The 26981-nt window shown below is 55.9% G+C and overlaps 4 protein-coding genes across 6 annotated transcripts; 2 read left to right on the top strand and 2 right to left on the bottom strand.

Moving 5' to 3' along the window:
* Nucleotides 1–1238: 1238 nt before the first annotated feature.
* Nucleotides 1239–3948, bottom strand: zcchc9 (zinc finger, CCHC domain containing 9). 2 transcript variants are annotated; one of them, XM_088434676.1, is made up of 6 exons: nucleotides 3868–3948; nucleotides 3003–3372; nucleotides 2580–2730; nucleotides 2411–2503; nucleotides 1506–1574; nucleotides 1239–1404 (listed from the first exon to the last, which is right to left on the bottom strand). In XM_088434676.1, the coding sequence occupies exons 2-6, from the start codon at nucleotides 3345–3347 to the stop codon at nucleotides 1292–1294; spliced, it is 771 nt and encodes a 256-aa protein (XP_088290802.1). In that variant the 5' UTR covers nucleotides 3348–3372; nucleotides 3868–3948; the 3' UTR covers nucleotides 1239–1291. The 2 variants fall into 2 exon arrangements, with proteins under 2 accessions (XP_088290802.1, XP_088290803.1); XM_088434677.1 differs by having other exon boundaries at nucleotides 3003–3393; nucleotides 3868–3925.
* A 237-nt stretch (nucleotides 3949–4185) lies between these two features.
* On the top strand, nucleotides 4186–9265 carry ddx56 (DEAD (Asp-Glu-Ala-Asp) box helicase 56). The gene is made up of 14 exons (XM_088434657.1): nucleotides 4186–4287; nucleotides 4726–4887; nucleotides 4966–5120; nucleotides 5712–5882; nucleotides 5960–6050; nucleotides 6439–6680; nucleotides 7301–7426; nucleotides 7493–7606; nucleotides 7666–7760; nucleotides 7862–7935; nucleotides 8539–8628; nucleotides 8697–8802; nucleotides 8879–8985; nucleotides 9086–9265. Exons 1-14 carry the CDS (start codon nucleotides 4231–4233, stop codon nucleotides 9188–9190), a joined length of 1695 nt encoding a protein of 564 aa, XP_088290783.1. The 5' UTR covers nucleotides 4186–4230; the 3' UTR covers nucleotides 9191–9265.
* A 661-nt stretch (nucleotides 9266–9926) lies between these two features.
* Nucleotides 9927–16272, bottom strand: aebp1a (AE binding protein 1a). The gene is made up of 20 exons (XM_088434642.1): nucleotides 16050–16272; nucleotides 15195–15440; nucleotides 15039–15113; nucleotides 14890–14940; nucleotides 14766–14825; nucleotides 14611–14679; nucleotides 14464–14541; nucleotides 14285–14394; nucleotides 13943–14082; nucleotides 13783–13867; nucleotides 13550–13694; nucleotides 13381–13460; nucleotides 13146–13269; nucleotides 12879–13075; nucleotides 12568–12741; nucleotides 12276–12401; nucleotides 11957–12203; nucleotides 11660–11799; nucleotides 11460–11559; nucleotides 9927–10988 (listed from the first exon to the last, which is right to left on the bottom strand). Exons 1-20 carry the CDS (start codon nucleotides 16270–16272, stop codon nucleotides 10408–10410), a joined length of 3051 nt encoding a protein of 1016 aa, XP_088290768.1. The 3' UTR covers nucleotides 9927–10407.
* Nucleotides 16273–17695: 1423 nt separating this feature from the next.
* ash2l (ash2 like, histone lysine methyltransferase complex subunit) lies at nucleotides 17696–26324 on the top strand. Of its 2 annotated transcripts, XM_088434653.1 has the most exons (17): nucleotides 17696–17813; nucleotides 18685–18751; nucleotides 18821–18966; nucleotides 19288–19376; nucleotides 19473–19567; nucleotides 19672–19767; nucleotides 19842–19937; nucleotides 20256–20331; nucleotides 20433–20450; nucleotides 21653–21755; nucleotides 22325–22542; nucleotides 23006–23173; nucleotides 23877–24070; nucleotides 24133–24225; nucleotides 24829–24927; nucleotides 25795–25854; nucleotides 25935–26324. In XM_088434653.1, exons 1-17 carry the CDS (start codon nucleotides 17755–17757, stop codon nucleotides 26040–26042), a joined length of 1785 nt encoding a protein of 594 aa, XP_088290779.1. In that variant the 5' UTR covers nucleotides 17696–17754; the 3' UTR covers nucleotides 26043–26324. The 2 variants fall into 2 exon arrangements, with proteins under 2 accessions (XP_088290779.1, XP_088290780.1); XM_088434654.1 differs by lacking the exon at nucleotides 20433–20450.
* Nucleotides 26325–26981: the final 657 nt, after the last annotated feature.

Raw genomic sequence — 26981 nt, 5'->3', positions numbered from 1 at the left:
GTGTTCGACATGTGCCCAACCGCTGCTGAAAAAGCGGAAAAGTTCCTCGTAAAGTGGAGCACGTGGACGGGGGGCGGCGCTTTATCAGGCTCTCCGCCGGGCGGATGGAGCCATGTTTGTCGGCCCGGAAAACGAGCCCCCGGCTAAGTCAAAGGATGGCGAACGCTCGCGCGCGGCCGTCCGAGCGTTCTTCGGGATCCGCCGGGGGGCGGGTTTCGACAGAAGCCGCCAAACCCGAAAACGAAAGGGCCTTCTCAGAATTGTCAGTGCGACAAACGGTACGCCGAACTTGAAAAACGCCCTTTGACGAACTTAGCGATCTTCGCGCCAAAGAGTTTGCTGGAGTTTAGCCCGCCGCATCAATGCGACGCACCCGGCCACGGCGAACCATAGCAACAGAGACGCCGACGCAGCGAGACGTAACCCTCGCGCTTGGAGCCGCTCTTTTTAGAGGTGAAGGGACTTCAACATTCCTAGTTGATAAAAGGCAGGCGCTGCCCTGGCTGCAGCGCAAGCGATTGATTTCACGCGAGTCCTTCTTCCAGCTGACGCGTCACGCGTTGAGAGCGAGCCAGCTCTCCGCCCGCCAAGGTCAAATGACATAAGAGTTTGTTTATCGGGGCGCGTGACGTCAGGCTAAAGTTTCCCTCGCGGGCCTTTCTAAAATCGATTGACACAATAGTTGCTTTGAGAAGATGCGGCCGTCATCGGGGGGGGGGGGGGGGGGGTCTTCTGGGACCTTTCTGTCTTCGAGCGCAAGCGGGTGGCATCCGTGAATGAAGCCTCTGTACTGTTCTCAGCGCACGCAAGCGCAGTATTTGGAAGCAGAAGGCTAGCAGGGGGTCTTATCGAGGGAGGGGGGGGGGGGGGGGGGGGGGGTTGTTTCCTGCCTGGCCTCCACAAGGTTCTTATTGTTCTCGCCGGTGTTCACGAGACGTAAACGTCTGCACTAAATTAAGTTTGCTTGTAAGCGCGCCAGAGCGTCAGCGCCGTCAATGATGTCACAACTCAAGCTTCTAGATGTGAAAACACACACGCGGAAAGTTCTGGAAAGCCGTCCGACGACTTTTGTTTGGACTCGCTCCACGCCTTAGGACACGCGGGCGGGGGACGTTTGCGCCCCTCGGCCGAAAAACGCGGGGGGGGGGGACCTTGCACTAACAAGGTCAAGTTAAGGCAAAGCAGCTCCACTACGACGCTTGCAAACTGAAAACGATAAACAACTTTTTTTTTTTTTTTTCTTTATTAAAGTGACCGGAAAGAAAAAAAAAGTGTTGCCGTTACGTGGCGATCAGAAAATCACCACTTTGCCGGGCTTGGGTTCGCTCTTGATGACGGGAACGTGGACGTCCTCGTGGTCGGCGCTCATGTTGTTGGACAGCCAGCCCAACGTCACGCTATGAGCTGCAAAGAAAAAGAAAAACGAAACGTTTAGCAGCGGCAACACCCGAAACACTGGGCGCAGACGTCCACTAGGTGGCAGAAGACCGCGGCTTTGGACTCACTTGAGGCTTGGTGTTCAGGACAGTCCTTCTGGAAATGTTCCACTGATCCGCACACTCGACAGCTTCCTCCTGAGAAGCAAACATGAAGATAGAGTCGAAACGGCCTTCAGGACTCGGTCACCCCTTGTTAATGTCATACTATGTCTCCATCTATTGTCAGACAGAGGAAGCACATCCAAGATAAACGGGAGCAAAAACAAAAGCGGAACTGTCAACAACAACAAAAAACTGCAAAATAGCGGATAAAAACTCACCAAAAACAATTAATCAAACTTGGGAAAAATTGTTTGAATAATTATCCAATATTTGTTTCTGCAAAATGTATACCGGTAGACCTGGATATTTTTCGTCGGAGTTGTCGTGTCTCCAGCAGTTGTAATGGATCACTTGCGTGATACCTAATCGCGGGACGAAACAGTACTGGGTCTGTCGTCATGTTCTTGGAAAAGGAGATGGCAGTGGTCGGATGGACTGCTGGTATAAGGACTTGCAACTACATCGCCCACTGTCGCAAAATGATTGATGCCTTGCTGTCTCCCTTAACCTTGCAGGGCAGCGGGCGATTCTGTAATATGGGCCCACCCTCACCGACAAAAGAGGGGCGGACACAAAGTGTAACCAGACCGTAAGGAGATTTGAGAAGGTGCGGGTCCCCGGCCGCCCTCCTCGCGAGAAAAAGCTACTTGTCTTGCTTCTTCTGCTTTGTTGTACATTAAATGTTCGGGGTTGCCAGAACCTGACAGAAGACAGTAGTAGTAGTAAAGGTCTTTGTCCGTTTACCTCGCGGGTAAAAGTTTGTTGTCCTCCCTCTGCTTTGTTGTTTATTAAATGCTCTATTTTATTTGGATAGCGCTTTTCTAGACACTCAAAGACGCTTGCCCGAAGGCGACATGGAATCGGCGTACCTTGAGCGTAGAGGCCTTTGGGGTTGTCAGGACAAGAGCGTGACAAATGTCCAGTCTGACCGCAGATGAAGCACTTGGCGTACGGGAAGTCTCCTGGAAAAGCAAAAGTCGCGTCCCGCGCTTATTGATAAATGGAGGAGGGGGAGGAGGAAAGGGGGCGCGGCCTGACCGACGGCGGGGTCCACTTTGGCCCGGCAGCGCTGGATCTCGTGCTCGGTGGAGCCGCATCGGTAGCAGATGCCGCGACCCATCTCCTGGTCCCGCTCGGCCTCGGGACAGTCGGCCAGGCCGTGGCCGGGCTTCCTGCAGTTGAAGCACAGCTGCGAAGGGGGTACAAACGCAAATGGAAGCAAGGAAAACGTGCAGCGTGCCGCCCCCCGAGGACCGAAGGTTGGACATCTACGCTTTACGGGTTCTATCGCCGCCACATCGATGTCAGTTTGTGCGACGTGCGTTAGCGTGACGCTGACGGGAGTTTGTGTAAGGCAAAGTGGGGCGCTTTGCCCGATTGTCATTTGTTTTCTCCTGACTTTGAGGCAATGCGAGCCGGGGCAAATATTCATTGAGTCAAGTGGACGCAAACTTGTCTCACCATTTTATTCCTCTTGTCCGTCTGCCTCTTGAGCCTCCTGTTTTCTCTCCTCTGGTCCTTCTTCAAGGCCACCTCCACCTCTTGCCGCAGCTCCTGCCGCCCGCGGCTCGTCGCCGCCGTTTGTCCGCTCTGCTGCAGAAAGTCCAGGAAGCCGTTGACGTCCTGATCCGTGTACTCCTTCTTCTTGCGGTTGGGCTTCTTCACGGCGGGGCCGCCGGGCCGCGTTCCCCGAGGGCGGCTCCTCTGCGGTCCTTCTCCTCGTCCCGCCGCCTTCAGCTGACTCCAGGGCGTGGCCTCGGCCTCCTTATGCTTGTGGACGTTGTTGGCCCGCGCCCACCTCGTCATGATGGCGTCACTAAGGTGTGAAGGGCTGGGCCAAGCACAACAAACACTTCACCGAGATGACAATGGGTCCAGCGGTTAGAATAGCAATCGTAGTAACACCGGTGATAATAATAGTAATACCGCAACAGCAACTGCATTCATTTATGGTTCTTTTCGCGTTAAGAGACGTTATTCGGTGAACCTTTTTTGAATGAGAGCTGCAAACTAAATTCTAAGCTAAGTTTCAGGTAGTTTGCCGAGTAATGATTTCGTTAACATAGGAGTAGTTTGGTGTGAGTGACATTTTTAGTCACATCAATTACGCGTAATTGTTTGGGCAAACTGGAATGACGTGTCAAGCAACTTTCGGAGCAGCGTGCGCTGTTTTCATGATAGCATACTAGCGCGATGATGGTTAGAACGCGTTGTCATTAATTCAGTCACGTCACACATGCCGCATTTAACTGCAACTACCAATAATTTAACCAAGATCTTGTAGATTTACTCAATCATTTAATCAAACGTATATAAAAAACCTTACCGTTAAAAACTGAAGCTTCAACCATGCGTTCGGTTTGCCCGGAAGCTGGCTATGATTGTGTTTTCCTTGCTGAAAGCAAACAAGCGAAAACGGCGCTCTATCGCCACCCTTTGCTTCGGAGGACGTATGAATGACCGAATCGCGAATCAATCATAATTATCTTACTACTATAATGTGGTTTTCTTTATTCGTTTACCAACAACAACACAAAAAAATATATATATTTTTTTATCAAACATGTTTGTGAATCGCGCCGTTGAGACGAAACACTTGGCCGTACCGTGACGTCGGAACCGAGCGACGTGATTACAGCGTGACGCAAAAGCCCAGCGACGCACGTGTACGTTCCGTGGAGCTGCTGCGATGGCGACCGAGCGGCTTCAATTCCACGACATGGGTCTTGACGACCGACTTTTGAAGGTAACAAAGTTGCGCTGGGTATTTACAAATGTTGAGTCGTAGAGTAGAATCGCGGAAAAATGACGTAAATGTGCTTTTCGAAGTGGCTAGCGGCCCGTCGTCTTTCTTAAACAGCATGCTACAAAAATAACAGTAAAACGGGGTGACTGCTTATTTTCTTTGCCCGAAGGCTTATTGTTGAAAGGAGGCAGTTTATGATCATCGAAGAGTAAAATTGTTATAACAATGACTATTCGAGAACGATGCCCCCATATTCTGTCAATACGTAGACAACAAATTACACCAGACTGTATTAAATGTAATCCAAGTACTAATAGTCTATTAAAAAAAAAAACAAAAGTTCGATAATGTAGACAAACCCAGAGGGCAGATGATTTTGTTCTCAGTCAGTAAGGCCGTTTTGGTGTTCTCATGACACACCACGATTGACCTTTTTAGGCGGTGGCCGATCTGGGTTGGTCCCACCCAACCTTGATCCAGGAAAAGGCCATCCCTCTGGCTCTGGAGGGAAAAGACCTCCTGGCTCGGGCCCGGACCGGCTCTGGAAAAACAGCCGCATACGCCGTGCCCCTCATCCAGCGCATCCTGGCCTCCAAGCGGGTGAGGGTTAGCCGACGCCCGGCCCCGAAATCTCCCGGGGGCAGGCCGTGACCGCCCGCGCCCCTTGGCTGTCCTCAGACTGTCCGCGAGCAGGATGTGAGGGCTCTGATCCTGGTGCCCACCAAGGAGCTGGGCCAGCAGGTCCAGACTATGGTGAGGCAGCTGACGGCGTACTGCTCCAGGGACGTCCGCGTGGCCGACATCTCCGGGAAAGCCGACGTGTCTTCGCAGAGGTGAGTTCACGCGCTCGAAACTTGATCGGACCGGGCAGGAGACGATATCGGAGTCTTAACCTTGAGCAAAAATGATTGGTATTGAAATTACAGCTCCAAAACATTTTATTTTACTTTTTAGGGGGTAAATTGCCTTGTTTCTACATTACAAAGACAGAAACAAAACGTATCATACAACATCTGCTACAATACCAAAGATTCAACATGCTTAATTAAAATAAATATGTAATTAAATCTAGACAAACCGTTTCGCTCACCAATAAACATATACATGAATTCAATTGACTGATAGCATCAAGTTCCCGTTGCGGCTAACAACGGCTTGTGCTAGCTGAGGTTGTTATTTTCGATCAAAGAAGCGAGCGGACTGAACCGACCTCCGAGTCTGACCCCGTTCTCACGCAAGGGAATTTGACTAAAATGTCGAAGTTGCGATTCCTCCAGATGATTCGCGGAAAGGTATTCCACGCGACTCGTTTGTTAATTGCGGCCTTCTGACATTTACGCGCCGCCGCCTTAAACTCTGCGAAACAGAGTCGGCTAGCGTTCGACTTGGGGCACTTTCGGTGAAATGGGTCGTCTGGCCCGCAGGCCTATCCTGATGGAGAAGCCGGACGTGGTGGTGGGCACGCCGTCTCGGGTGCTGGCCCACATCAACGCGCGCAACCTGAGCCTGCAGACTTCGCTGGAGACGCTGGTGGTGGATGAGGCCGACCTGCTCTTCTCCTTCGGCTTCGAGGACGACCTGAAGAATCTGCTGTGGTGAGAGAAGCCGCGGGAGCTGCCTCCGTCCTACGTGCTAAACGGCAATCTTGCGCGTCCGTCGGACTGTCGTGCAGCCACCTGCCGAAGATCTACCAGTCCTTCCTCATGTCGGCCACCCTCAGCGACGAAGTTCAGGCCTTGAAGGAGCTTCTGCTGCACAATCCCGTAAAGTCTTTGTCCTTGGCACCTTTCACCATCAACTACTGATTAAAACTGGGCAATCTGCCAGACATGCGGCACAGTGGTACTCGGTACACAGTAACAAATGCGTATTAGAATGCCATTAGTGCATAATAATCCAAGCAGAGCGCGTAAAGAATCATTGAAAAACAACCAACTCCTCACCCTTTGATCGATCGTATGAATTGTAGCAGATGACAATAAGAATGCAGTTTACTTGTTTGCCTAGAGATGGTGCTGGTGTGTAGGTGATGCGCGCAGAGAGAAGGAATGACACCTTTTTAGGACGTTTCATTTGTTTATTTTTGAGATTTCCATCGATCCGTTTACAAGTCCGGCGAATGGATTCATTTTTGGGCATGTTGGCGCGCAGGTGACCCTGAAGCTGCAAGGCTCGCTGCTGCCGGACAGCGGCCAGCTGGAGCAGTTCAGCATCCGCTGCGAGGAGGAGGACAAGTTCTTGCTCATCTACACGCTGCTCAAGCTGGGCTTGGTGCGGGGCAAGACGCTCATCTTTGTGGGGGCCGTGGACCGATGCTACCGCCTCAAGCTCTTCCTGGAGCAGTTCGGCATTCCGGCCTGCGTGCTCAACTCGGAGCTGCCCGTCCAGTCCAGGTCGGGGCCCGGCTCGACGGCCTTCTCCGATGACCTTTTTGGGGGTCGCGCCGCGCCGCGCCGCGCGGGCTTTGCGCTTCGCCGTTCTGGCGATTGCTGACGTGTGGTCGCCGCAGTTTGCGCAGCGTCGTTTTAGAAGGCACGACAAGTGCCTCAAGATGGGGTCTTTGCCAAATATTTGATATGGCCGCGCACCTAAAAGCCTTGAATTTTCTCCTGCGCCTTATACTGCGCAGCGCATGAAGCGCAAGCTTCCGTTTTGATCATATTTGTCCACAGAAAGTGTCAGTGTTCTCAAAAAAGAAATCGTGCATCAATCTTTCTCCGCAGAGAAACGTTCAACTTAAAGTATCCTCTTTGGATCATATAGGAGATCTGGAGATGAAAAGGAAATGACCTTATTATCAATAAATATCGGTCCACACAAAGTCGTCGACAGAAAGTGCCTGAGCTTTTCTCGAAAAGAAATATTTTGAAATAAATGCACGTGGGGCCAAAGCCTTCTAGTACGGGGATAATCCGCCTTTTTAAAAGAATTCAGTAGAACAGCCATTAAAATTCCCCATTCAATGGTTTGATTTCAAGGATTGAATGAAAATGTCGCCTTGTTCCCGGCGCAGGTGTCACATCATCACGCAGTACAATCAGGGATTCTACGACTACATCATCGCCACGGACGAACGCGGTCTGGCCGCCCCGCGGCCGGCGGCCGGAGGCAAGAAGAAGAAAGCGGAGAAGGCGGGAAGGTGAGCGGGGAGGGAAGGCGTACTTTTGGGTCCTCGGGTCGGACGTGTGCCTCCCGCCCCCCCCAGGGCTAAAGAGAAGGAATACGGCGTGGCCAGGGGTGTGGATTTCCAACACGTGGCCAACGTCATCAACTTCGATTTCCCCGTCACCGTGGAGTCGTACGTCCATCGGGTGGGAAGGTAAGGCCGCGTCGCCGGGGTCCTCGGCGGGCGCCGCTTGAGGTCGGCTTCTCGCTTAGGACGGCCAGAGCTGACAACCGGGGCACGGCCTTGTCCTTTGTGGATCACGCCGAAGCCGCTTTGCTGTCGGAGGTGGAGGAGATGCTGATGGCGGGTAAAGAGCGGTGGCGGTGGCGGCGGCGGCGGCGGCGGCGCGCGCTTTCACCTTTGATGGAGCCCCCCCCCCCCCCCCCCCCCCCCCCCCCCCCTTTGCAGATGATGGCCAGTCCTCCCTGAAACCTTACCAATTCAAGATGGAGAGCATTGAGGGCTTCAGGTACAGATGCAGGGTGAGTCTGGTCACGTCCACACCCGAGAGAAGGACGCCCATGAAGTCGCCCGCTCTATTACGACCTTGGTTTAACCCCGGCCGGCCTTATCGTCGCCCCGTCTCGGGCTGACTTTGAAAAGGGTCAGAAATGTAGATTTACTTTCAACCCCTCAAGATGTTGGCTGGCGTCACCCCTGTCCAAAGTAAAGTAACCGCTGTAAATTTAGATATTTGTGAAAGAGGAATACTTATGATGTCCTAATTCGAGTATTATGCATTATGGGAGTCCAGGCTCAGCCACCCAACGAAATCATTGCGAATGTCGTAAGTTGACCGCGAGCGCCGCCCGGTGCTTTTGGGGCGTCAACGCAAAAATTTCTATTGCTAACGGATTCATTTTCATTATGTCCAATTTTGAATGGCAGCAAATGAGCCCGACATGGGCTGAATTGGACACCTATAAAAAAAAGAAAGAAACATGTCCCTGGCATTGAATGGGTAAAAAATAAACTAAATATATATTTGCCACCATTGCTTGGCTTTGCTAGGATGACAGAAAAAAAAGCAACAAACACAGAAATAGGGGGACGTTCTGATGGGACGGTGTTCTTTCCGGACACAGGACGCCATGCGAGCGGTCACCAAACAGGCGGTGAGAGAAGCCCGACTCAAGGAGATCAAGATGGAGCTGCTCAACTCGGAGAAGCTGAAGGTGAGCCGCGATGACGGATTTTCTTACTCCTCAAATGCCGTGACGGGTCGCCTCCGTTTGTCAATCAGACGTACTTTGAGGACAATCCCAGAGACCTTCAGCTGCTCAGGCACGACCGGGATTTGCACCCCTCCGTCATCCAGCCTCACCTGAAGAACGTCCCCGAATATCTCGGTCCGTCGCGCTGGCGCCTTGGCGCGCGTCTCCTTCCTGTCCCCCGCTAAAATTTGACCTTGCGGCCTTTGCGCAGTCCCCGAAGCTCTGAGAGGCGTCGTCAACCCTCTTACTCATAAGAGGAGGAGGAGGAGGTTGAACCAAAAGGTCGCACCCCGCGGCGCCGCCAAAAGCAGATTCAAGGTGAGGCGTTTGCCCGCGCCGACTGATTGGCGCCCTCTCGGGAGGCCCGCCGTATCGCCTTTCTTTTTTTGACGGGAGACGCGCTCTGTTGTCGTTGAAGGGGAAGGATCCGCTGAAGAGTTTCCGCTACACGAAAAGGGAAAGAAAACAAAATCCCGCCTCCTCCTCGTCACGCGCCCGCGTGGAAAGCGATCCAAAAAACTGACTGGTAGCCACGCCCCCGAAAGGCCCGAAAATCGCCCGCTTGTACATTTCCGTTCGTAATAAAAGGTCAAGGTCCTTTGCGCCCAGCGAGTGTTTTTCTCGACGCGGTTTACGATCTTGTGGACCGTTCTGCGGCGCGGGATCCGCAATTGCGCCGGAAAGCCACGGTCTGCCTCCAAACGCAGCGGCGCCATCTCGAGGCAAACAAGTGAAGTGCGTTGGTTTTGCCAACCGCCGCAATGAAAATGGTTCCTTGAAAGGTGATGCATATATTTGGGTTGTTATGCAGCGGCGTCATTCTGTTTGCTAGCGTTTTTGAAAGTTCATTTCAAGGGTTTTGGACGTTTCTGGCCGTTGGCTCGTCTCGGGCTATTGGCCTGTATAAAGCGCCTCTACTTGGGGACTGAATAACTCTGCGGATGAATGAAGTTCCTAGGTAGAAGTCCGGTTGTATTTGATTGATGGGCGGGGCAAGCCATTTCAAATAGTAAGTGGGCGCACTTTTCTTTTAAGCAGAAACTCTTTTGTGCTTGTTGCCTGATTTCGCGCTTGAGAAGAAACCGCGTGGCCCAACAAAGTCTGCTGCCCGCTTTTATTTCCAAGGCGCGACTTTGACAGGATGCATCCTTTGAAGATTTGACAGACACTGGCAAAATCTTCTGGGAAAGAAATGGCCGAGACACCCCCTTTTTTTCTCGAATTGCCTTTCCAGCCACTACCCAAAAACCACAAGAATATGTATTTAAGAATATATATTTGAATGGTTTGTATTAAAAAGGAGGATGGCGGCGAACGCACGGATCGGAATATACGCGTGGGCCGCTGGGGTCGGGCTCCTCGCGAGCGTACCCGCGTCGCGTTGGCGTCGTCGGGCGGAGGTCCCCGGCCGCCGGTCCGCGGCCCCGCGCCCGAAATAATCTTGTTTTGGAACCGACTTAGCCGGTTCGTGCCCTGTTGGGCTCCGTTGAAGTTTTGTGGCCGGCCGGCGTTGATCTTAGGTTTCGTAGCGAGGAAGGACGGCGCGGCTCGGGTCGCTGTCGCGGTCGCCCCCGATTCGCCCCCGCGTCCGACCGGCGTCGCCGCGCTTCCGATCCGCTTGGTTTTTCTTCCCTAAGCGCGGCGCGGCGCGGCACTCGGATGGGTTTGGGTGGCTCGCAGGCTCGCCTTTAAAGATGGGTACGGGATTGGATGGCGGGAAGGCGCGGCCGCCGGCGCGCTTCAGTCGACGGTGAAGTGAAAGGGGTAGTCCTCGGTGGGCGCAGAGTCAAAGACGATGCTGTCGAAGGGGTTCTCCGTGGACAGGTTGTCCAAGGGGAACCAGGAGTCGTACCAGGAGGTGGTGGTCTGGGGCTTCCGCGTGGTGGCGGCGGCGGTGGTGGTGGCGGCGGCGGGGGTGGCGGCGGCGGAGGTGGCGGCGGCGGCGGGCGGCGCGGTCCCGAGGCGGGCGCGCCGCCTGAGCACGCGCAGCCGGCGCAGCCGCAGGATCCTCAGCCTGCGCAGTCGCTCGGCCCGCTGGGCGGCGGCGTGCTCCTCCTCCGGGGAGAGGGTGCCGGCGGGGGCGGGGCGGGCCGGCGTGGGCCGGGCCGGCTTGGCCGCCACGCGGATGGGCCGGTCGCCGTTGAGCGCCAGGATCTGCTTGATGCGGTCCCAGTTGGACTTGGCCAGGGTGAAGCCGCAGGACGTGGCCCCCGAGTCGTAGCCCACCACGCACAGGCGCGTCTGCGGCGTGTAGCCGTCGGCCTTGGCCGTCACGCGATACTCGCCGGGATTCAGCAGGCGCCAGTAGTCGCCGCTCGGGGCTGCCAACACAGACGGCGCCGACTTGACTGCCTTTCTGGCTAAAATAGCAAACTTGGAGAAATGCTCTTCTTGGAAGGCTTTTGACCTAAAACTAGCCACGGTCGGCAGTCGTTCTCTCCGCCCTCTGGCGGAAACCACAAGTAGCGTACCTTCAAAATGAGTTTGACAGCCCCGCTTTTTGAATTACTTTCCCGTCGGGCCTTCGTGCCTGTGCTCCAAAACCGGGTTGTTGCTTGAAATGCCGCAAGAGGGCGCTAGAAGCCTCCTCAAAATGCCTTGCGCCGGGCTGTCAAACCCGTTTTGGCTTGCGGGCCGCATGGACGAATTTTTTTCCCCACAGTTTATACTTATCTAAGTTTAAAACGTCACATTTATCGTTTTTAACTCGTTTTACCGTTTGAAGCGGCTCGCGCAAATACTTTCGGACTTTAGCGAGGACGGCTCTTGGTTCCGGTTTTTGGTGTCGGCACCTGTGATGACGTCGTGGCGTATGCCCTCCACGGATACGGTGGCGTTGGCCAGCGCGTTTCCCTCAACGTCTTTGACCACACCTTTGATCCCGCGATGCACCTGAGGGAGGAGACGCCAGCCGCGAGCGGAATGACCCCGAGAGGTCCCGGCGAGGCCGGCCGCCCCGCGCTCCGACTCTTGGATTCGCGGCGGTTCCCACCTGCTCGACGAAGGACAGCAAAGCCTCGCGGTTGTTCTCCCACTCCAGAGGAAGTTCGCTCTCGTGCGGGAACTTGTCGCAGCCCAGGAAGACGGAGATCTCCAAGCAATTGGTGCGCAGGTAGCTGAAGTCGTTCATGCCTGCCGAGAGGCGGTCGGGTGAAGAGGCCGATCGGCCGTTAATCGGAGCGGCGTCCCAAGCGTCGGTCAGCGCGGATCCGAGAAAGCCTTTCCCGCGGGGCCCCTCGGACAAACGGCGAGTCGGGTCGCTCCCGTTCAAAGGCGCGCGGACGCTCACTTCCCACCGCGGGCCTCCGGCCGGCGCCGTTGGCGACGCCCTGGCCCCGGGTGACGTCGTCGCCGTGGCAGGATCCGCGCTGGACCTCGGTCATGGTCAGGTGACTGTGGGCGTACGACATGGCCAGCCAGCGGAACATGACCTCGTCGGGCGTCTCCCGCAGGGCGCCCTCGTTCTGCCGCTGGATGCGGGCCCACGTGTCTTCGCTCATCTCGCCGTTGCCGTTCCAGCGCCGGCCCTCGCTCATCTTGGGCCGCGAGGGAGAAGGCAGGCCGAGTCACCAGCCCAGCGGGTCCGCTTTCCCGGCGACGGGTCTTACCGAAATCTGCGGGCGCTGCATGTCGAAAGGGTAGGTGACCAGTTTGTCGCCGCCTTGCAGGTTGGCTCCCAACACAAAGGGGGTGCGCTCCATCCAGGAAATGATGGCTTTGGTCTCCACGGCCATCTGGAGAAGGCAAAGGAAGCCCGGACTCTGGGTCGTCGCGCTTTGTGTTTGCAGAAGCGGCGGCGAGCGGTCAGCAACCGCGACGAGCGGCGGCGGCGGCGGCGGCGGCGGGTTAAGTAGACTCCCGCCGAAGGCTCAAACGCATGGAGAAGCGCGTCCGACTCACGGATCCGTTGAGGAAGTTCTCCGGCATGGGAATGTGATGGTTGGGTACGAAGCGCGGGACCCAACCGCGGTCCTCCGCCCCCCACAGAACGCTGTTGAGATCGGGGAAATTTTGGAAAATGTCGTAACCCTCCATGGTCCAATGGCCCAGAACCCAGTTGCCCATCTCGGATCCCTGAAAGAGGGCAGGACATCTAGGTCAAGTCTCCGACGCGAGCCGGGAACGCCGCTCGGGGTCGCCGGTTCGGGCGGTCTCGCCGGTTCGGGCGGTCGCGCCGGTTCGGGCGGTCGCGCCGGTTCGGGCGGTCGTACCGCCTCGGCGGCCAGCTCGTACGCGTCGGGGTTGAGGGACGGCACCAGGTGGATCCTCACTCCGTCCACCAGGCGGCGCACTCGAGGGTTCTGGTCCTTGTATTCCTTGCACAGGAACTGCATCAAGAGGAGGAGGAGCTCCCGGCCCAGCGCCTCGTTCCCGTGCAGACCCGCCGTGTATCGGAACTCCGGTTCGCCTGGGCGACAGCGGTCGTCTCGGCCCGACTCCTTTCCCTTCCCTTTTCGAGCGCCGGCCGAAGCCCTCACCCAACTCGTGCTCCCCGGGGTTGTCGGAGATCTCCATGGCGTACATCTTCAGACCCTGGGAGCTTTTGCCGATGTTGTAGATTCTGGTGATGTCGGGGCACTCCTCGTTTATCACCTTCATCATCTGGAGCCGAGAATATTCAGCTATACCGCCCGCCCCGAGTTCGGACTTTTCCCGTCGCGCGCGGACAATCGGTCGACTTTTCTGTCGGGCTCGGGCGCGAAAGCGAGCGACCTGTCTCATGTCCTTGTAGTTGTGATGTCGGAAGTCCAGCTCGTCGGACGACCCGACTTCGTTCTCGGACTGGCGGCCGCCTGAAAGACGGCGTGGGAAATCGGCCAACGTTCGGCGTCGGGACGGGCCGCTCGAAGGCGCCGCGTGACACGCGCGGGGGCGGCCTGACCGGGAAGTTGGCAGGCCAGAATCTCGGCCCGGAGGCACAAGCTGCCGTTCCAGCTCTGCGGGAGGATCCGGATGTAGCGCGCCACCACCGGCCAAGAAAACTGGTTCAGAACTGGAGTGTCTCTATCCACGTTCCCGTAGAACAACTGCGAGGGAATCCCGTTGACTTTACGCTCGCTTTGCTGGCGCAAAAGCGGCGGCGGCGGCGGCGGCGGCGGCGGCCCCGCTACTCACCCACTCGGCGTAACCGTCGTGAAGGATGGTCCAATCGCTGCTGTCGTTGCTGAACGCCACAAAGAAGGACGACACAAAGTCCTCGCTGCAACGAGCGTAGGGGAGTCTCATCGCGGCGGCCGTCGGGACCGGAAGCGACGCCGGCGTCGGCGGGACCTACTTCTGCTCCGAGTTTCTTCCCTGCGTGACGACGCCCGAGAACTCCACCTCTCGTCGAGCGTCCACCTCGAACCAGCTGGCGGTCTCCTCGGGCTCCGCGCACCACGCGCCCCCGTAATGATCTTCGTCGGCGGCGGAAGCCTGCATGGAGAACGGGCCTCGGTACGGCGGTGTTCGGTCGCGGACTCCGTCGTAGTCCGGCGTTGCGGTCCGGTCCGGTGGCGGGGTCCGGTTCGGTCCCGCTCGGTTGGCTGGCTTCGGGCGGTCCGCTTTGCCGGCGCTCGCGGCGCCCTCTCGGAGGGCGTGGCGTTTTGTCGAGCGGGGGCGGGCGAAGTTTTGTCACCTGCATGTTGAGTCTCCCCCTGTTGGCGGCGAATCCGTGCTGGGACTGCGAGGAAGCCAGCAGCTGGTCGTCTTCCACGCGGTGAGACTCCAATCCCAGCGGAGGGCACTCTGCAAAGACATACCTCGGTCGCTTGCGGATATGAAGACGATGCCCGCGTTTTGCTGAGGCTCGCTTACTTTTGGGTTCTGGCGGCTGCGCCGCGTTTTTGAGTCTCTCCTCCTCTTCCTCCTCCCATTTCTTCCTCTGACGCTCGGCTTCAGCGCGAAACAAAGGCGGGTCAAGGCGCGGGCGTGGAAATTCAGGAGGACTCCGTCGATCCTGACCTCTTTCCGCCTTCTCCGCCTTTTCTTTGCGTTCTCGCTCCTCCTCTTGTTCTTGCTTCTTCTTGGCAACTGCGAGGGGGGGGGGAGCGCGAGCCGAGCGTGACGCCTCGGTTCCGGCCCGCGCGGCGGCGACGGCGGCGGAGCGACGCACGTACGGTCGTCGTAGTCGTACTCCTCGTACCAGGGGATGACGAAGGGGACGTCGGTGGTTTCCTCTGCAACGCAAGCGAAAATTTGCCCGGGGGGGAGGCGGACCCGGGGGAGTGCGGCCGGTCGTACCTGGGACGTACGCGATGATCTCCGGGGTGGTCGGCCCATTTTGCTTTCCGCCTGAAATTCACAAATCACCGAGCCGACTGACGGAACCGCGCTTTGCGTTTTGGCCCAAAGAAGCGCCTGAAATGGGGTTTAGGGTTTGACTCACGGACCCGGGATCCTCCTGACGAGGTCCGGTTCTTCTGGCTCTTCCCACAGGGGCTGCGCGGTGGGGGCGCGTCTGCTTGCTTTGGAAATAACAAGAACGTTTCGCTGAGCTCCGTTTTTTTTTTTTTTCATGGCGGGAAAATAAAATGGAAGGCTCGTACGTGCGTCTGTGGCGGGTTGTGTCAGCGGTTTGGTGTGTAGCGTGGCCGCCGTGGTGGCCGCGGCGGCCGTGGCGGCGACGGCCGTGGCGGCGACGCCCTTGGCTTTTTTGGCGGCTTTGGGCTTCTTGGTGGCTTTGGGCTGCTTGGGTTTCTTGGTGGCTTTGGGAGCTTTGGGCTTCTTGGTGGGCCTGGGCGTCTTCTGCTTCTTGGCTTTGGCCTCCTTCTCCGCCGCCTTCCTGGCTTTGGCTTGACGCGAGCGCAACAACACGTGGCACGTTGGCTTCCGGCCCCAAAGAAAAAAGCCAAACGGGTGGGACGCCGCCGCGCTCGCCTTCCCGCGGGCCCGGATTTTGTGGCGTAAGCGAACCGCGACGTTAGATCCGTCCGCCGCTTGTGGAAACTCCAGGTTTTCTCGGGGACCCGGGTGGGCAAAGTTCTGCCAAGTTTTAGCGCTGCGCGATAACGCTGGCGTGCCGCCAAAATAGCAAAATGCAAGATCATTGCTTTGGCCAAGAATTCAATTTTGCTTGCGGCAATCTCTGAATCAAATCAGTTTTTGAAGTACGTCGCACTTTGTTGGTTGCAGCAAAACATCGTTATTTGGGGTGCGGCCCATGCGGGGTCCGCTCCAGTTGATCCGCGCGAGTTGCCGTACATTTTGTTTACCCAATTGGCCTTGAAAAAAACGAAAGGCGACAAAGGCTTCGGGTTCTTTCCGGGTGGCTGAAAAAAAAACAAGGAACGAAAAGCCAACCGTAATGGAAAAGCCCGATGGTGCCGGCGACCTTGTCCCGAAAGGTCGCGGCGGGCTCAAGCTTTGCTTTGGACTTGGGGGGGGGGGGGGGGGCGTCTCACCTGCTTCCACCTCCTGCGGCGTTTTCTTCTTCTTGCCTTTGGGCTTGTCCGACAGCTCCGGCGCCGGAGGGTCCGCCGCCGAGGGCTCGGGCGGCCCCCGTCTCTCCTCCAGGCCCCGGGCCTCCCTCACCTGGGCCCCCCCTCCCCCGTCGGCCCGCCCGTCGCTCAGCGCGACGGCCGCCAGGGTCAGCAGCAGGCAGGCCGCCGCCAAAACCTTCCTCATGGCTGCGGAGAGAAATCCAAAGAATCGGGCTGACGCGGGGGCGTCGCGGACAAAACGCGCGGACCAACGGACGGCGGTGAGCCCCCGGAGAACGCCGCTGAGGCTGGGGGCCGCCTCCTCCGTCTCGGGCCCTTTCTTCTCCAGGGGAGGAGCTTGTCCAGACACTTGAGACGTTCCAGCCGGAGAGAAGGAGAAAAAAAAGAAAAAAAACTGCTGGCGCATCTGGAAAAAAGAGAGCAAGTGGGGCCGGGCCCCTTCTCTTCCGCGCCATGAGCAGTTTTTCTCGTAAAGCCCCTGGAGGAGTCCAAGATTTCTCGCGCGTCTGCGGAAGAAAATCACTCCTCGAGTCCGCCTTTCGGAAAAGATTCGGGCTTCCCCATGACGAGCTCAAGATGGCCTTCGGACGAGGTCTCGGACTTCAAATCGGGCTCCTAAAGTCTTGTTTGGGACCGGGGCTGGCGCGGGGGAGTCCAACGTTTGGCCCGCGGGACGTGAAAACACGTCCCCGGCATTGAATGAGTTAATCCTGACCAAAAAATTCAGCACATTTTTACACTTTACAATATCATCTCACGGCCGGATTAAGCCATTTGGGGGGGGCGTACATTTGACACGCTTTCGATTGAAGGGCATGCAGATGTTTTTTTGGTCGGGTGCAAAAAAACATCTGGGCAATCAAAGACCAATGAAAATGCTGTCTTTTTCTGTGTTTTTATTGCCAAGTGCATAAACGCCATTCTGATTCATTGCTGGCACGCTTTTTCTTCTTCTTTGGCGTCTTGTCTTGAAAGTCTCTCGTCTTTGTTTACTTTGGCCTTCGTCTGCTTCTCGTTTGCGCACTTTGTCTTATCACGCCAGAGGACGGAGAAAAACATGCTGGCTGCACAGCACACACACCCACAAATATTCAAAGCATTCGTCATCAGAACCGCGTATTTTTAACGCTTTCGGTAAAATGCTACCTCGACTTTGGTCTTTGGTTTTCGAAACGATCCCTCTGCAGTTTGGCTTTTCTTGTGCAGTGTGTGTGTGTGTGTGTGTGTGTGTGTGTGTGGGGGGGGGGGGGGGGGGTATTTGCGTGAGCATCAGGCATTCCGCCGCCGGAGGGCCGCAGCAAACCCTCTAATAAGCGTTTCGCCGTTTTTTTGTTGCCAGTTGGAGTCATTCAAAGTTGATTTCAAAAGAAACCTTGAGCATCGAGCATTAACTTGATACTCGGCGACCCGCTTCGGACGTTTCCGATTTCTTTCATCCTTTAACAGTTGATTCGTTTGTACTTTGTTTGGCTCAAGCTTTAGTTGTAGTCATTTAGTAGATTGTAGTAGATGTTTGTATAATTTGACCGACTTAGCCCAAAGTTTCAACACTTTTGGGCGCAATTAAAAGCACACGCACACAAAAAGATGATTCGTCATCCGCGCCGGCGGCGTCGCTGTGGAGCCGAACGCCTCCGATGACATTTCCTGTTGAACAAATTCAAAAATGGCGTCTGAATGCGAGGCGGGCAGCTCCGTTGGGACCGAAGCGGACGCGGGCCGCGGGTACGTCGCTTTCGTTTAGCCGTTTAATGGCGAAAGCCACCCAGGCTGGGAACGGCGTCCTTTTAAAGCCGGCCTCGGCGCCCTTTGCCTTCTCAAGCTGCCAGCTAAACCTGCTAGTAGACGTCGGCCATCGGCCGAGAAGTGGCTAGCTAACAGACAAACAAACGAACGAACGGCTTCACGTTTCCTCCCGATAACGTGAGCGAAAAGACCCCGTTTGCCTTTCCATACACTCGCAAGCCGTTGAGGCGTGCGTCAAAGTCTCCATTCCATTTCATTTCATTCGAATGAATGTTCGTGAAATGAGCCTGTTTTACTTTCCCTATTCGGGATCACGTTGCGGCTGTATCAACTGAAAATGCATCCATTAAAACGAATATATTTGTAGCGTATAGACTAGGGGTGTCACACTCGTTTTAGCGTGTGGGCCGGACCAATGAAATCGCGGTAAGTATTGATGTAACTTCGGATCGATTATTCTTTTTTTTAATGCCATGCAAAACCGTACAAGCGCAACGTCCCTATTAATCACAAAGCACCAACAAGACCATTAATCAGAAAACGTTTCAAATTTTCTATTCAATTGTGATATTGAGGGGGGTGCTGTCAAAGTGGGTTTACCCGCGTACAGGAAAATGTCTTCCCAAGTGGGCGGATCAACAAAATCACGCTATATATTTATGGAACTTGTATTACTGATGGATTAATTACCAGTGTTTGTTGAAAAAATTCTTTCCTATTCGAGCGTCACTAAATGTTAACGATGTCGCGAAATTGATTGTTTAAAGTTTTTCACTCCTGCCCCGTACGCAAGTTAATTTACCAACCTTTGTTTTGCACTAATCCTCCTGTAACTTGTGAAATTGTGTAGCGAGGCGGCGTTTGGTGAACTTCCTGTCGGCATGGACACCGAGTCTTCCGGCGGCAAGGAAGGGCTGGCAAGTATCCGCCGCCGCCGCCGATGACCACGCGATGACGCGGCGTGACGTAAACGGGCACGGAAACAGGAGGCGGCGGGCGACGCGTCGGAGGCGGCCGACACGCTGACCGGCTCCGGGGACGAGGACAGCGGGCGGCAGCTGGGCGAGGTGGAGCTGCAGTGCGCCTTGTGTACCAAGTGGTTCACCGCCGAAACCTTCGCCATCAACACCGCGTACGTAAACGCGCGGATCTCGCCCGAGTCTAACAGAAAGCCGGCTCTTGGTTCGACGGCGATACCTGCCTGGCATCGGAGGGTAGTTCTCTTATTCTGAAGCGGGGCGCCGTTTTGTTTGGCGTTTTCTTGTTTGGCCTCAATCGCAAGTTCGAACCCAAGAACTCTTTTCTCCTAACAAAATACCATTAGCGAGCGACCCCGCGGGTTCCCCACAGTTAAACGGGCCCTTCCTCGAAGGCGCGCCTAGTAGTGCCACGCACCTTACGCTGGGGAAAATAGGCTAGCTTGAAATGTTTTTTATTGGTCCTCTGTGTGCAGGAGTTGTCTTCCCTTCATGACCAATTACGTGTTCCACTGCAACGTGTGCCACCACAGCGGCAACACCTACTTCCTCAGGAAACAAGCCAGTACGTGTCCTCGCGTGTCCTCGCGTGTCCTCGCGCGCGCGCGCGGCCGCCCCGTGCGCTCCGGCCCTCACCGGCTTTTTCCTTTGGTGTCGGCAGACCTGAAGGAGATGTGCCTGACGGCGCTGGCCAACCTAACCTGGAGGTCCAGGAGCCAAGACGAGCACCCCAAGACCATGTTCTCCAAAGACAAGGCGAGCGAGCAAAAATGTCTGCCGAAACTCATCTCTCCTCTGGAGGTGCTAAAAGAGCAGGATGATGTCACGCCGGCTCAGCGAGGTTTCTTCCTTGGGCGCAGGACATCATTCCGTTCATCGACAAGTACTGGGAGTGCATGACCACCCGCCAGAGACCCGGCAAGCTGACGTGGCCCAATAACATCGTGAAGACCATGGTAGCGCCGCTCGGCGTCCGTCCGCGCGCCCGCCCCGCCTCCTCACGCCGCTTTTCGCTCTCGTTTGGTTCCAGAGCAAAGAGCGCGACGTTTTCCTGGTCAAGGAACACCCCGACCCTGGCAGCAAAGACCCCGAGGAGGACTACCCCAAGTTTGGACTGCTGGATCAGGTATTAATAGTCAATATTTATATATACAATATTTAAAAATGATTTCCACAAAGAAAGCCTTAGCTTCAGCCATCACGAAATGTTTTTGACGTCGCGCTGAAATAATTCCCTGGTTGACTAATGATTTCATAAGGACGTTAGCATAGATGTTACGTTGTCACGTACCCCTGGAGCGCCTTCACGTGCGCCCGCCCGGGGTGTATTCGATTCCTCCGGCCTCATTCGATCGCAATTCCACTTCACGTGGAAAAACGAAATCCTTTTCTCCGGGGGGCCCGCCCCGCTCTTTGATCCGTTGTCGTTGTTGTGGGCGCGCAGGACCTGGGGACCATCGGGCCCTCGTACGACTCGCAGAAGCAGTCGGGCGTGACGCCGGCCGGCGGAGGCCTCAACGGTCAGTGGAAAAAGCGCCGGCGGGGGCGGGGTTGGGGCGGGGCGGGGCTGGGCTGGGCGGCTTACGACGCCCTTGACCGCCGCCGACCTTGTGTTTTCCAGGTGGATCCTCTTACTCAGGTGAACGCTGGCGCTCGCGGTTCTTGTTGTGGTGCGGTGTGAGCGGGTTCCACGCCGCCGGGGATGGGCACGCAAAATCGCTCGCGTCTTGTTAGCTCGCTTTCGGCGTCACCGCTCATTGGATATTTTCACACGTTTCTTTACGGGAAAAGGGATCGGTTTAAAACCGCCTTGAAGTCGGGAAATGCAAACACTTCTGTTGTTTTCGCAAGCGCCCCCGATTTTTTTTTTTTTTTTTTTTTTTTTCATGTAAAATGACTTGAATTGACTTTCAAAAAAAGAGTTCATGCCACATACTTGGAATCTACGTTTCGGGGGTGAAATTTGCGAGGCGATGCCCATCCTTAGCGCGGAGGACGCGGCGCGCGGCGGGCTTTGCTGCTTTTGTGGCCGGCGTGCAAAGTTAGCAGCTTGTCGGCGGAGACGCGGACGGACGGGGGCTCGGAAGCTTTTGCGAAGCGGCGCGTTGCCGCCCCGCCCGCCTCGTCCCCGTCGGCTCCATGCCGGTTACCCCGCTTGACCCTGCGTGTTTGTGTGCGCGCCGTACGGCCTTCGATGACGAGCCTTCCCCTCGCAAAAATTTGATAACAAAACAAATTGTCCGCTTCGCTGGAGAAAAGGTCAACGTCACGCATTTTCGCAAGGTCGGGCTTCTGTCTCTGGAAATAAAAAGGGAGGCGTTGACTCACCGCGCCTCCTGAAACGATAGCCAGGTAGCCCCTAAACGGAGGGCGTCCCAGCAGTTTGAATGCTGAGGAAAAACTCCTTTCAACTTTTGCCACGTTCGTCTTCGACCGTGCGCACGCTCTACTACAATTATTGGCATTGTTTTCACATACATCGAACACCCAGACTTGAGGAGTTTTCTTTTACTTCTTTCAAATGCCCAAAACGGACGTCGCTCCTTTCGTACGTCGGTCGACGACCGGCGCTCCTCGGTTATATTTTGCCAAGTTTTGGCTGCGCGCAAGCAGACGGCAAATGTCCTTACTTTCATCGGCCTTTCCCGGACATGCGACCAAACGTTCCCTGTGCATCTTCTGCACTGTCCGTTTGAAATCAAGTTGTGTTTTCCAGCAAACAGAAGCAACTTCCGAATGTTTGCCGCGCCCTTGATAAGAGGACGTTTGGAGGGCCGGCCCGACCGAGCGTGACGCCGTCCTCTAGCGGCGGCCGCCTTCTGACTTGCGCTCTCCCCCTAGGCGCTCTGGCCCCGGTGGCGGGCAAAGGACGCGGCGCCAAGCGCAAGCAGCAGCAGCAACTGCAAGAGGGCGCCGCCGCCAGCACCACCAAGAGGACGCGCAGGTAACCCGCCGTCCCTATATCTGACCCCTACGTCGCCGAAAGTGGACAATGGGCAATGGAGTTGTTCTTGTCGAAGTGGACATTCTGCCGAAATTCATATTTTTCACTCACTCCTTATTTAAACGGCATTTGATCCCATTGAGAGGGTTAGAAGCAGATACTGGGCTGAAATCTGTAAAGTACCGTATTTTCCACGCTTGCTGACTGTGGGTTTTTTTTTTTGTCACCACCCCCCCAAAAACCCCCGGTTTATGCACTTTATGAGGCGCAGCGGATCGTAAGGCCGCTGTTAGCGTTTGAGGAAACGCAAGGTTTTTAGGCGCACCTTACAGTGCAGCAATTACGGTAATTAGTCCTCGATCAAACTGAATTCCTTCTTTTAGCCACAAGGTGGCAGCGCATGACCATATTTAAGGGATAAAAGCACGGAACTTCAAAACGTCAGCCCTACTTGCCACCTAAACATAAAAATATCGAAATTCAATCCATTTTGGCAAGAATGTTTGAGTGCATTTTCAGACGCGATGCACCAGATCAGTGAAGGCGCGCGCGCGCGCGTGTGTACGTAGCGACCCGCTGTTCTCGGCCCAGCGCCTGCCCCCCCACGGCTACCCTCTGGAGCACCCCTTCAACAAAGACGGCTACCGCTACATCCTGGCCGAGCCGGACCCGCACGCCCCCGACCCGGAGAAGCTGGAGCTGGACTGCTGGGCCGGCAAGCCCATCCCCGGCGACCTGTACCGGGCCTGCCTCTACGAGCGCGTTCTGCTGGCCCTGCATGACCGAGGTCCGTTTCATTTGCCTCTTTGCTCTTCACGACTGCGAAAGTCTATTCTGGCAAAGTGCCATTTTTCTCTCAGTCAAGTTCTTTCTACGTACTGCCAACATGCCGCGAGACGGTGCCCAAGTGAAGGTCTTGGACCCGCGTCGACATAGTTCTTGCGCACAACCAAAAGTTATGAAGCCGTTAAAGCTTTATTTATGGAGAGGTTTTCAAAACTATTTCTCCTCAGCTTCTTTTTCCATTCTGCACGTGCCTTAATAGCCACTGTTATTTTTGTGCCCCATTACCACTCGATTCCCTTTTTTCGACCGACGTTATTTCTCAGCGCCGAGGTTGCGTCGCTTGCGTTTGAGTTTTGTGTTTAAAAAAGATCAAAGAGTTGAGCGGGTGAGTAAACCGCGTCGGTTTTGCGGAGCGAGCGCGTTTGGCGGGCCGAGCTTTGAAGGCGCGCTCTCCTCCCGCGCAGCGCCCCAGCTGAAGATCTCCGACGACCGTCTGACGGTGACGGGCGAGAAGGGCTACTCCATGGTGCGCGCCTCCCACGGCGTGCGCAAGGGCTCCTGGTACTTCGAGGTGACCGTGGAGGACATGCCGCCCGACACGGCCGCCAGACTGGGCTGGTCCCAGCCTCTGGGTGAGTCGGCCTCGCCCGGCTAGCCGATCGGCCGTTGAGAAGCGGGGAAGTGGACGTTCGGAACTTTGTGGCCGCGCGCCCCGGAGCTGCCCCTCGGCGCGGGGAAAAGAAAAGATTGGCGGCGGGCCAATTATTGTCACGCGTATAGCACGAAAGCACGCGGGGAAATGCTCACTCTGGTGCTCCAGTCTAATGCTGAGACGCGCCGGGCGCCGAGCATGCCGAACGCACCTTGTAAGACGACCGTAAAAGAAAACCAAACCTGTAATGGACACTAATTGTTTACCGGCCCGCCCCGCTCGAGAATACGTTTTCCTTCTTGCGGCTACCCAGTGAAAATGAGTCCGCCTGTACAAAGTATCGCATTGTATTTTTCTTCGACTGCTTCCTCGCCGTCTTCACGTCCTGTTTTTTTTTTTTTTTTTTGTCGCTTTATCAAACAACAATGAGTGAGCGGCAACTGGCCCAACCCAAATAGTAACCTCAAACATCCGAGGAATGCCTCCTCCGCCTGGGACCGATGCTCTTGCACCCGTCCCGGTCTTTTTTTCTTTTTTTTTTTGAACCCAAATCCGAATCCCGGGCGGAGTCGAACCTCGCGCCCCGGCTTCACGACCGTCGGCGGCGACCGGAAACGTAGCGGCGGCTCGGCCGAGCCGGCGCGGCGTAACCCCGTCCTTTCCTTGTCCTTTGAACGGCGCAGGGAACCTGCAGGCGCCGCTGGGCTACGACAAATTCAGCTACTCGTGGCGCAGCAAGAAGGGCACGCGCTTCCACCAGTCGGTGGGCAAGCGCTACTCCGACGGCTACGGCCAAGGGGACACTCTGGGCTTCCTGGTGGAGCTGCCCGACCGCACCGAGACGGCCCGGGCGCTGCCCGACACCTACAAAGACAAGGTGGGTCCTCCGTCCGGGCGCGAGGCGGCCGGCCCGCCGTCTGACCGTCCGGTCCTTTGCAGGCGCTCATCAAGTTCAAGAGCTACTTGTACTTTGAGGAGAAGGACTATGTGGACAAAGCCGAGAAGAGCCTGAAAGCCGTGAGCCCCAGCAGGGTGAGGACCGCGCCGGGCCAAATACGCCACTCGGCCGTTCGCTTCTCGCGAGGCCTCGCGCGTCTTCTCGGCTCACCAGGGACCATCTTTTTCCGCCGGGCCCTTTCGTAAGCTGAATTTTTCGTCTTGAGGCGTTGCTGGGTAGAGGTACGGCCGCGAGGAGAGTTAGCGGCGGCTCAGCGCGCTTTAGCGCGTTGTAAAAGAAAATGAAGTTTGCGGCCAAAAATTCAGGCTTGCCTCGTTTAACCTTTGCGCGCCGCTCATACGCTTTATTGATGTTCGTTGTGGGGGTTTAATACCTCAGACTATACTATGAATTGGACTGGCTCTTACGCTTGAATATTTGTAGTATCGTGCCAATTATGACGTCGATTTATTGGATGAAAACTTTAATTACGGTTATGTCCACAAACGTTTGTGTGTGCGCGTGCGTTTTTTCCGACGGCGTATCAAACAGTCGCGGCTTCGTGAGAAGCCTAAGTTAGTTGTTATTTTATTTGCACTCCTCAACCCGAAGCGTAAAGCTGCGTCTATTTTTAGCGGGCGCGGATGGATTTGAGGAAGCGCGCGTGGCGCTGAGGCTTGTGATGTGCTCCTTGGCAGATGGTGTTCTACAAGAACGGCGCGAGTCAAGGCGTGGCCTTCCAGAACCTGTTTGAAGGAATCTACTTCCCGGCCATCTCCCTCTACAAGAGCTGCACGGTGAGGCCCCGCCCCGCCCCGCCCCGCCCGGCTTTCCTTCGCAAATTCTGGCCCAGGTCCTATTGAACAACCGGCTTAATTAGGAGAGCGGTTGGGGTTTATTTCTTCGCTGTAAATGATCAAATGCATATTTTGCGTGTTGTTAAAAGTATGGAATTATTGTTTGCAAAATACTCGCGTCCTATTTTGCCTTTCAAATCGGATTCCATCAATGATACCCGACGTCAGGTTCGGGCAACCTACGACATTTAATAAACGGCAAAGCGGAAGTCGTAGCTTTCACTCGCGAGGAGAGCGGAGGGCGACCCGCGCCTTCTCGGACCCCCTTGCGCACACCTCGCCCACTCCTCCTTTATGCCTTTGGGTCGGCGGCGCCGCCGTCGCCCTAAAGGCTCGGTGGAGACGGACGACAAGGCTGCAATGCAAACTATGGCTTTGTGACCGTGGGGGACGTAGGCGTCACTCCATGCCGCCGCCTTCTTCGCCGGGAACATCGAAACCCTCTTCGCAAACGACCCCGACGGAAAACATCCACGTCTAATAAGCTATCAATAATTCGGGATGACCTATAGGCAATTATTCTAACGTTTGAATGATTTTTAGTGCTAACCGTGATCGGAAAGGCAACTTCCGGACTGCGTTCGCTCTCGTCCCTCAAGGCCGACGTTCGCCGTAAACGTGGCCGCTATCGCATTGTTTTGCGCTCCTTACTTAGAATTGCAAGTGTGGAATATGTGCATCGTACGGACGGCAACGCCGCCACCCCATGTCACAGAATACGCGAGCTAAATTTGAAGGCAAAAAAAAAAAAAAAAAAAAGCCAGGGTCTGTAGCGTAACCCATTTGAACGGCGACCCGTCTGGACAGGTGTCGGTGAACTTCGGCCCGCACTTCAAACACGCCCCCGAGGACGCGGCCTTCCGACCGGTAAGCCGTCCGTCCGGGCCCGCCCCTTCCCGCCCCTCCCTTCGCCCTTTCCCTCACGGCTTTTTTTTTTCGGGGCGCAGATGAGCGACATGGGCTGGGGCGCCGTCATCGAGCACACGCTGGCCGACGCCTTGTACCACGTGGAGACGGAGGTGGACGGACGCCGCAGCCCGCCCTGGGAGGGATGAGCCGACGGGCGCGTCCCGTCCTTTTTTGTCGCTCGGTGCTTCCCGACCTCGGCGGGGACGTCCGCTCGGGTTGTTCTCCTTGGTTTTTTTTTGGAGTTCACTCATTGAAAAGGGATGAGAGTTCGACGCCCGACCCACCCGATTTCCATTGCGATCCGGAGACGAACGCGACCGCGCGGCGCGAATCCTCAAAGGCCGCCGATTGACGGGCGGCGCCCCCTCCGCTTCGCAATTTGTTTTGGGTGGGCGGGGAGTTCAAAATAAAAAGAGGGTTCACCAATAGCACTTTGTCCCCCCGGGTGGTTTTTGTTTTCTTTTGACAAAAGCAACAAGGTCGGCGTTGAGTTGGCTTCGGGCGCCGCGTCGGTCGAGAGCGGTCGCCCGCGCCAAAACTTTTGCAAAGTTGACAGCGGCTCGCAAGTTTGCTATTCGAGTCGAGCATTTTGCGGGCCGCGTAAAATGAGGTGGCGGGCCGGACGCGGCCCCCGGGTACACTCAAAACACCTTCACATCAAACCTTTCGGCATTTTAACTTCTGTGCAAAAAATGTCGGCGGCGGGACCGCTAGAGCGGGGCTGTCAAACGTACGGCCGGTCGGGACCGACCCCCGACCCCCGACCCCCGCGTTGAACCCGGCCGGCGGGACCATTTTGTGACGCGAAGGGTAAAAGCCAGTCCGTACGCCGTGATCAGTAAGGTCAACGTTTTCTGATTAATAGTGACGTTGCACTCGTGTCTTCAAAAAGAAGAATGAATCTGAGGTGCTTAGGAAAATAGATAGCAGGATTTTATTGCTTATACGATCCCGCTCATGCTTTTGATCACGCCCAAGCGAGAGGCGGCGCGGCGCGGCGCGGCGGCCCGCCAGCGATGGCGAAGGCCGGCCGGCCGGCATCCCGAAAACGTTGGAATCCGATGGTTTGCCTTTACCTGCGATTT

The sequence above is a fragment of the Hippichthys cyanospilos genome, chromosome 15 (genome assembly GCF_059441005.1).
Source record: "Hippichthys cyanospilos isolate Australia breed blue-spotted pipefish chromosome 15, RoL_Hcya_1.0, whole genome shotgun sequence".
NCBI classification, from domain to species: Eukaryota; Metazoa; Chordata; class Actinopteri; order Syngnathiformes; family Syngnathidae; genus Hippichthys; species Hippichthys cyanospilos.
This window is presented reverse-complemented; position numbering and strand designations above follow the sequence as displayed.

What these genes read in the sequence shown, in the direction of transcription:
- zcchc9 (XM_088434676.1), bottom strand. Translation starts at nt 3,347, where the DNA reads ATGACGAGGTGGGCGCGGGCCAACAACGTCCACAAGCATAAGGAGGCC. An exon ending in CGGACAAGAGGAATAAAATG is followed by an intron (nt 2,731 to 3,002) that starts GTGAGACAAGTT and finishes CCCCCTTCGCAG; the next exon opens with CTGTGCTTCAACTGCAGGAA. An exon ending in TCCTGAACACCAAGCCTCAA is followed by an intron (nt 1,405 to 1,505) that starts GTGAGTCCAAAG and finishes TTTTCTTTGCAG; the next exon opens with CTCATAGCGTGACGTTGGGC.
- ddx56 (XM_088434657.1), top strand. Translation starts at nt 4,231, where the DNA reads ATGGCGACCGAGCGGCTTCAATTCCACGACATGGGTCTTGACGACCGA. An exon ending in GCTTCAGGTACAGATGCAGG is followed by an intron (nt 7,936 to 8,538) that starts GTGAGTCTGGTC and finishes TTCCGGACACAG; the next exon opens with GACGCCATGCGAGCGGTCAC. An exon ending in GAACGTCCCCGAATATCTCG is followed by an intron (nt 8,803 to 8,878) that starts GTCCGTCGCGCT and finishes GCCTTTGCGCAG; the next exon opens with TCCCCGAAGCTCTGAGAGGC.
- aebp1a (XM_088434642.1), bottom strand. Translation starts at nt 16,272, where the DNA reads ATGAGGAAGGTTTTGGCGGCGGCCTGCCTGCTGCTGACCCTGGCGGCC. An exon ending in CCTCGTCAGGAGGATCCCGG is followed by an intron (nt 14,941 to 15,038) that starts GTCCGTGAGTCA and finishes TGTGAATTTCAG; the next exon opens with GCGGAAAGCAAAATGGGCCG. An exon ending in CCGGAGGCCCGCGGTGGGAA is followed by an intron (nt 11,800 to 11,956) that starts GTGAGCGTCCGC and finishes GCCTCTCGGCAG; the next exon opens with GCATGAACGACTTCAGCTAC.
- ash2l (XM_088434653.1), top strand. Translation starts at nt 17,755, where the DNA reads ATGGCGTCTGAATGCGAGGCGGGCAGCTCCGTTGGGACCGAAGCGGAC. An exon ending in CTTCCTCAGGAAACAAGCCA is followed by an intron (nt 19,377 to 19,472) that starts GTACGTGTCCTC and finishes TGGTGTCGGCAG; the next exon opens with ACCTGAAGGAGATGTGCCTG. An exon ending in CCGACACCTACAAAGACAAG is followed by an intron (nt 24,071 to 24,132) that starts GTGGGTCCTCCG and finishes GGTCCTTTGCAG; the next exon opens with GCGCTCATCAAGTTCAAGAG.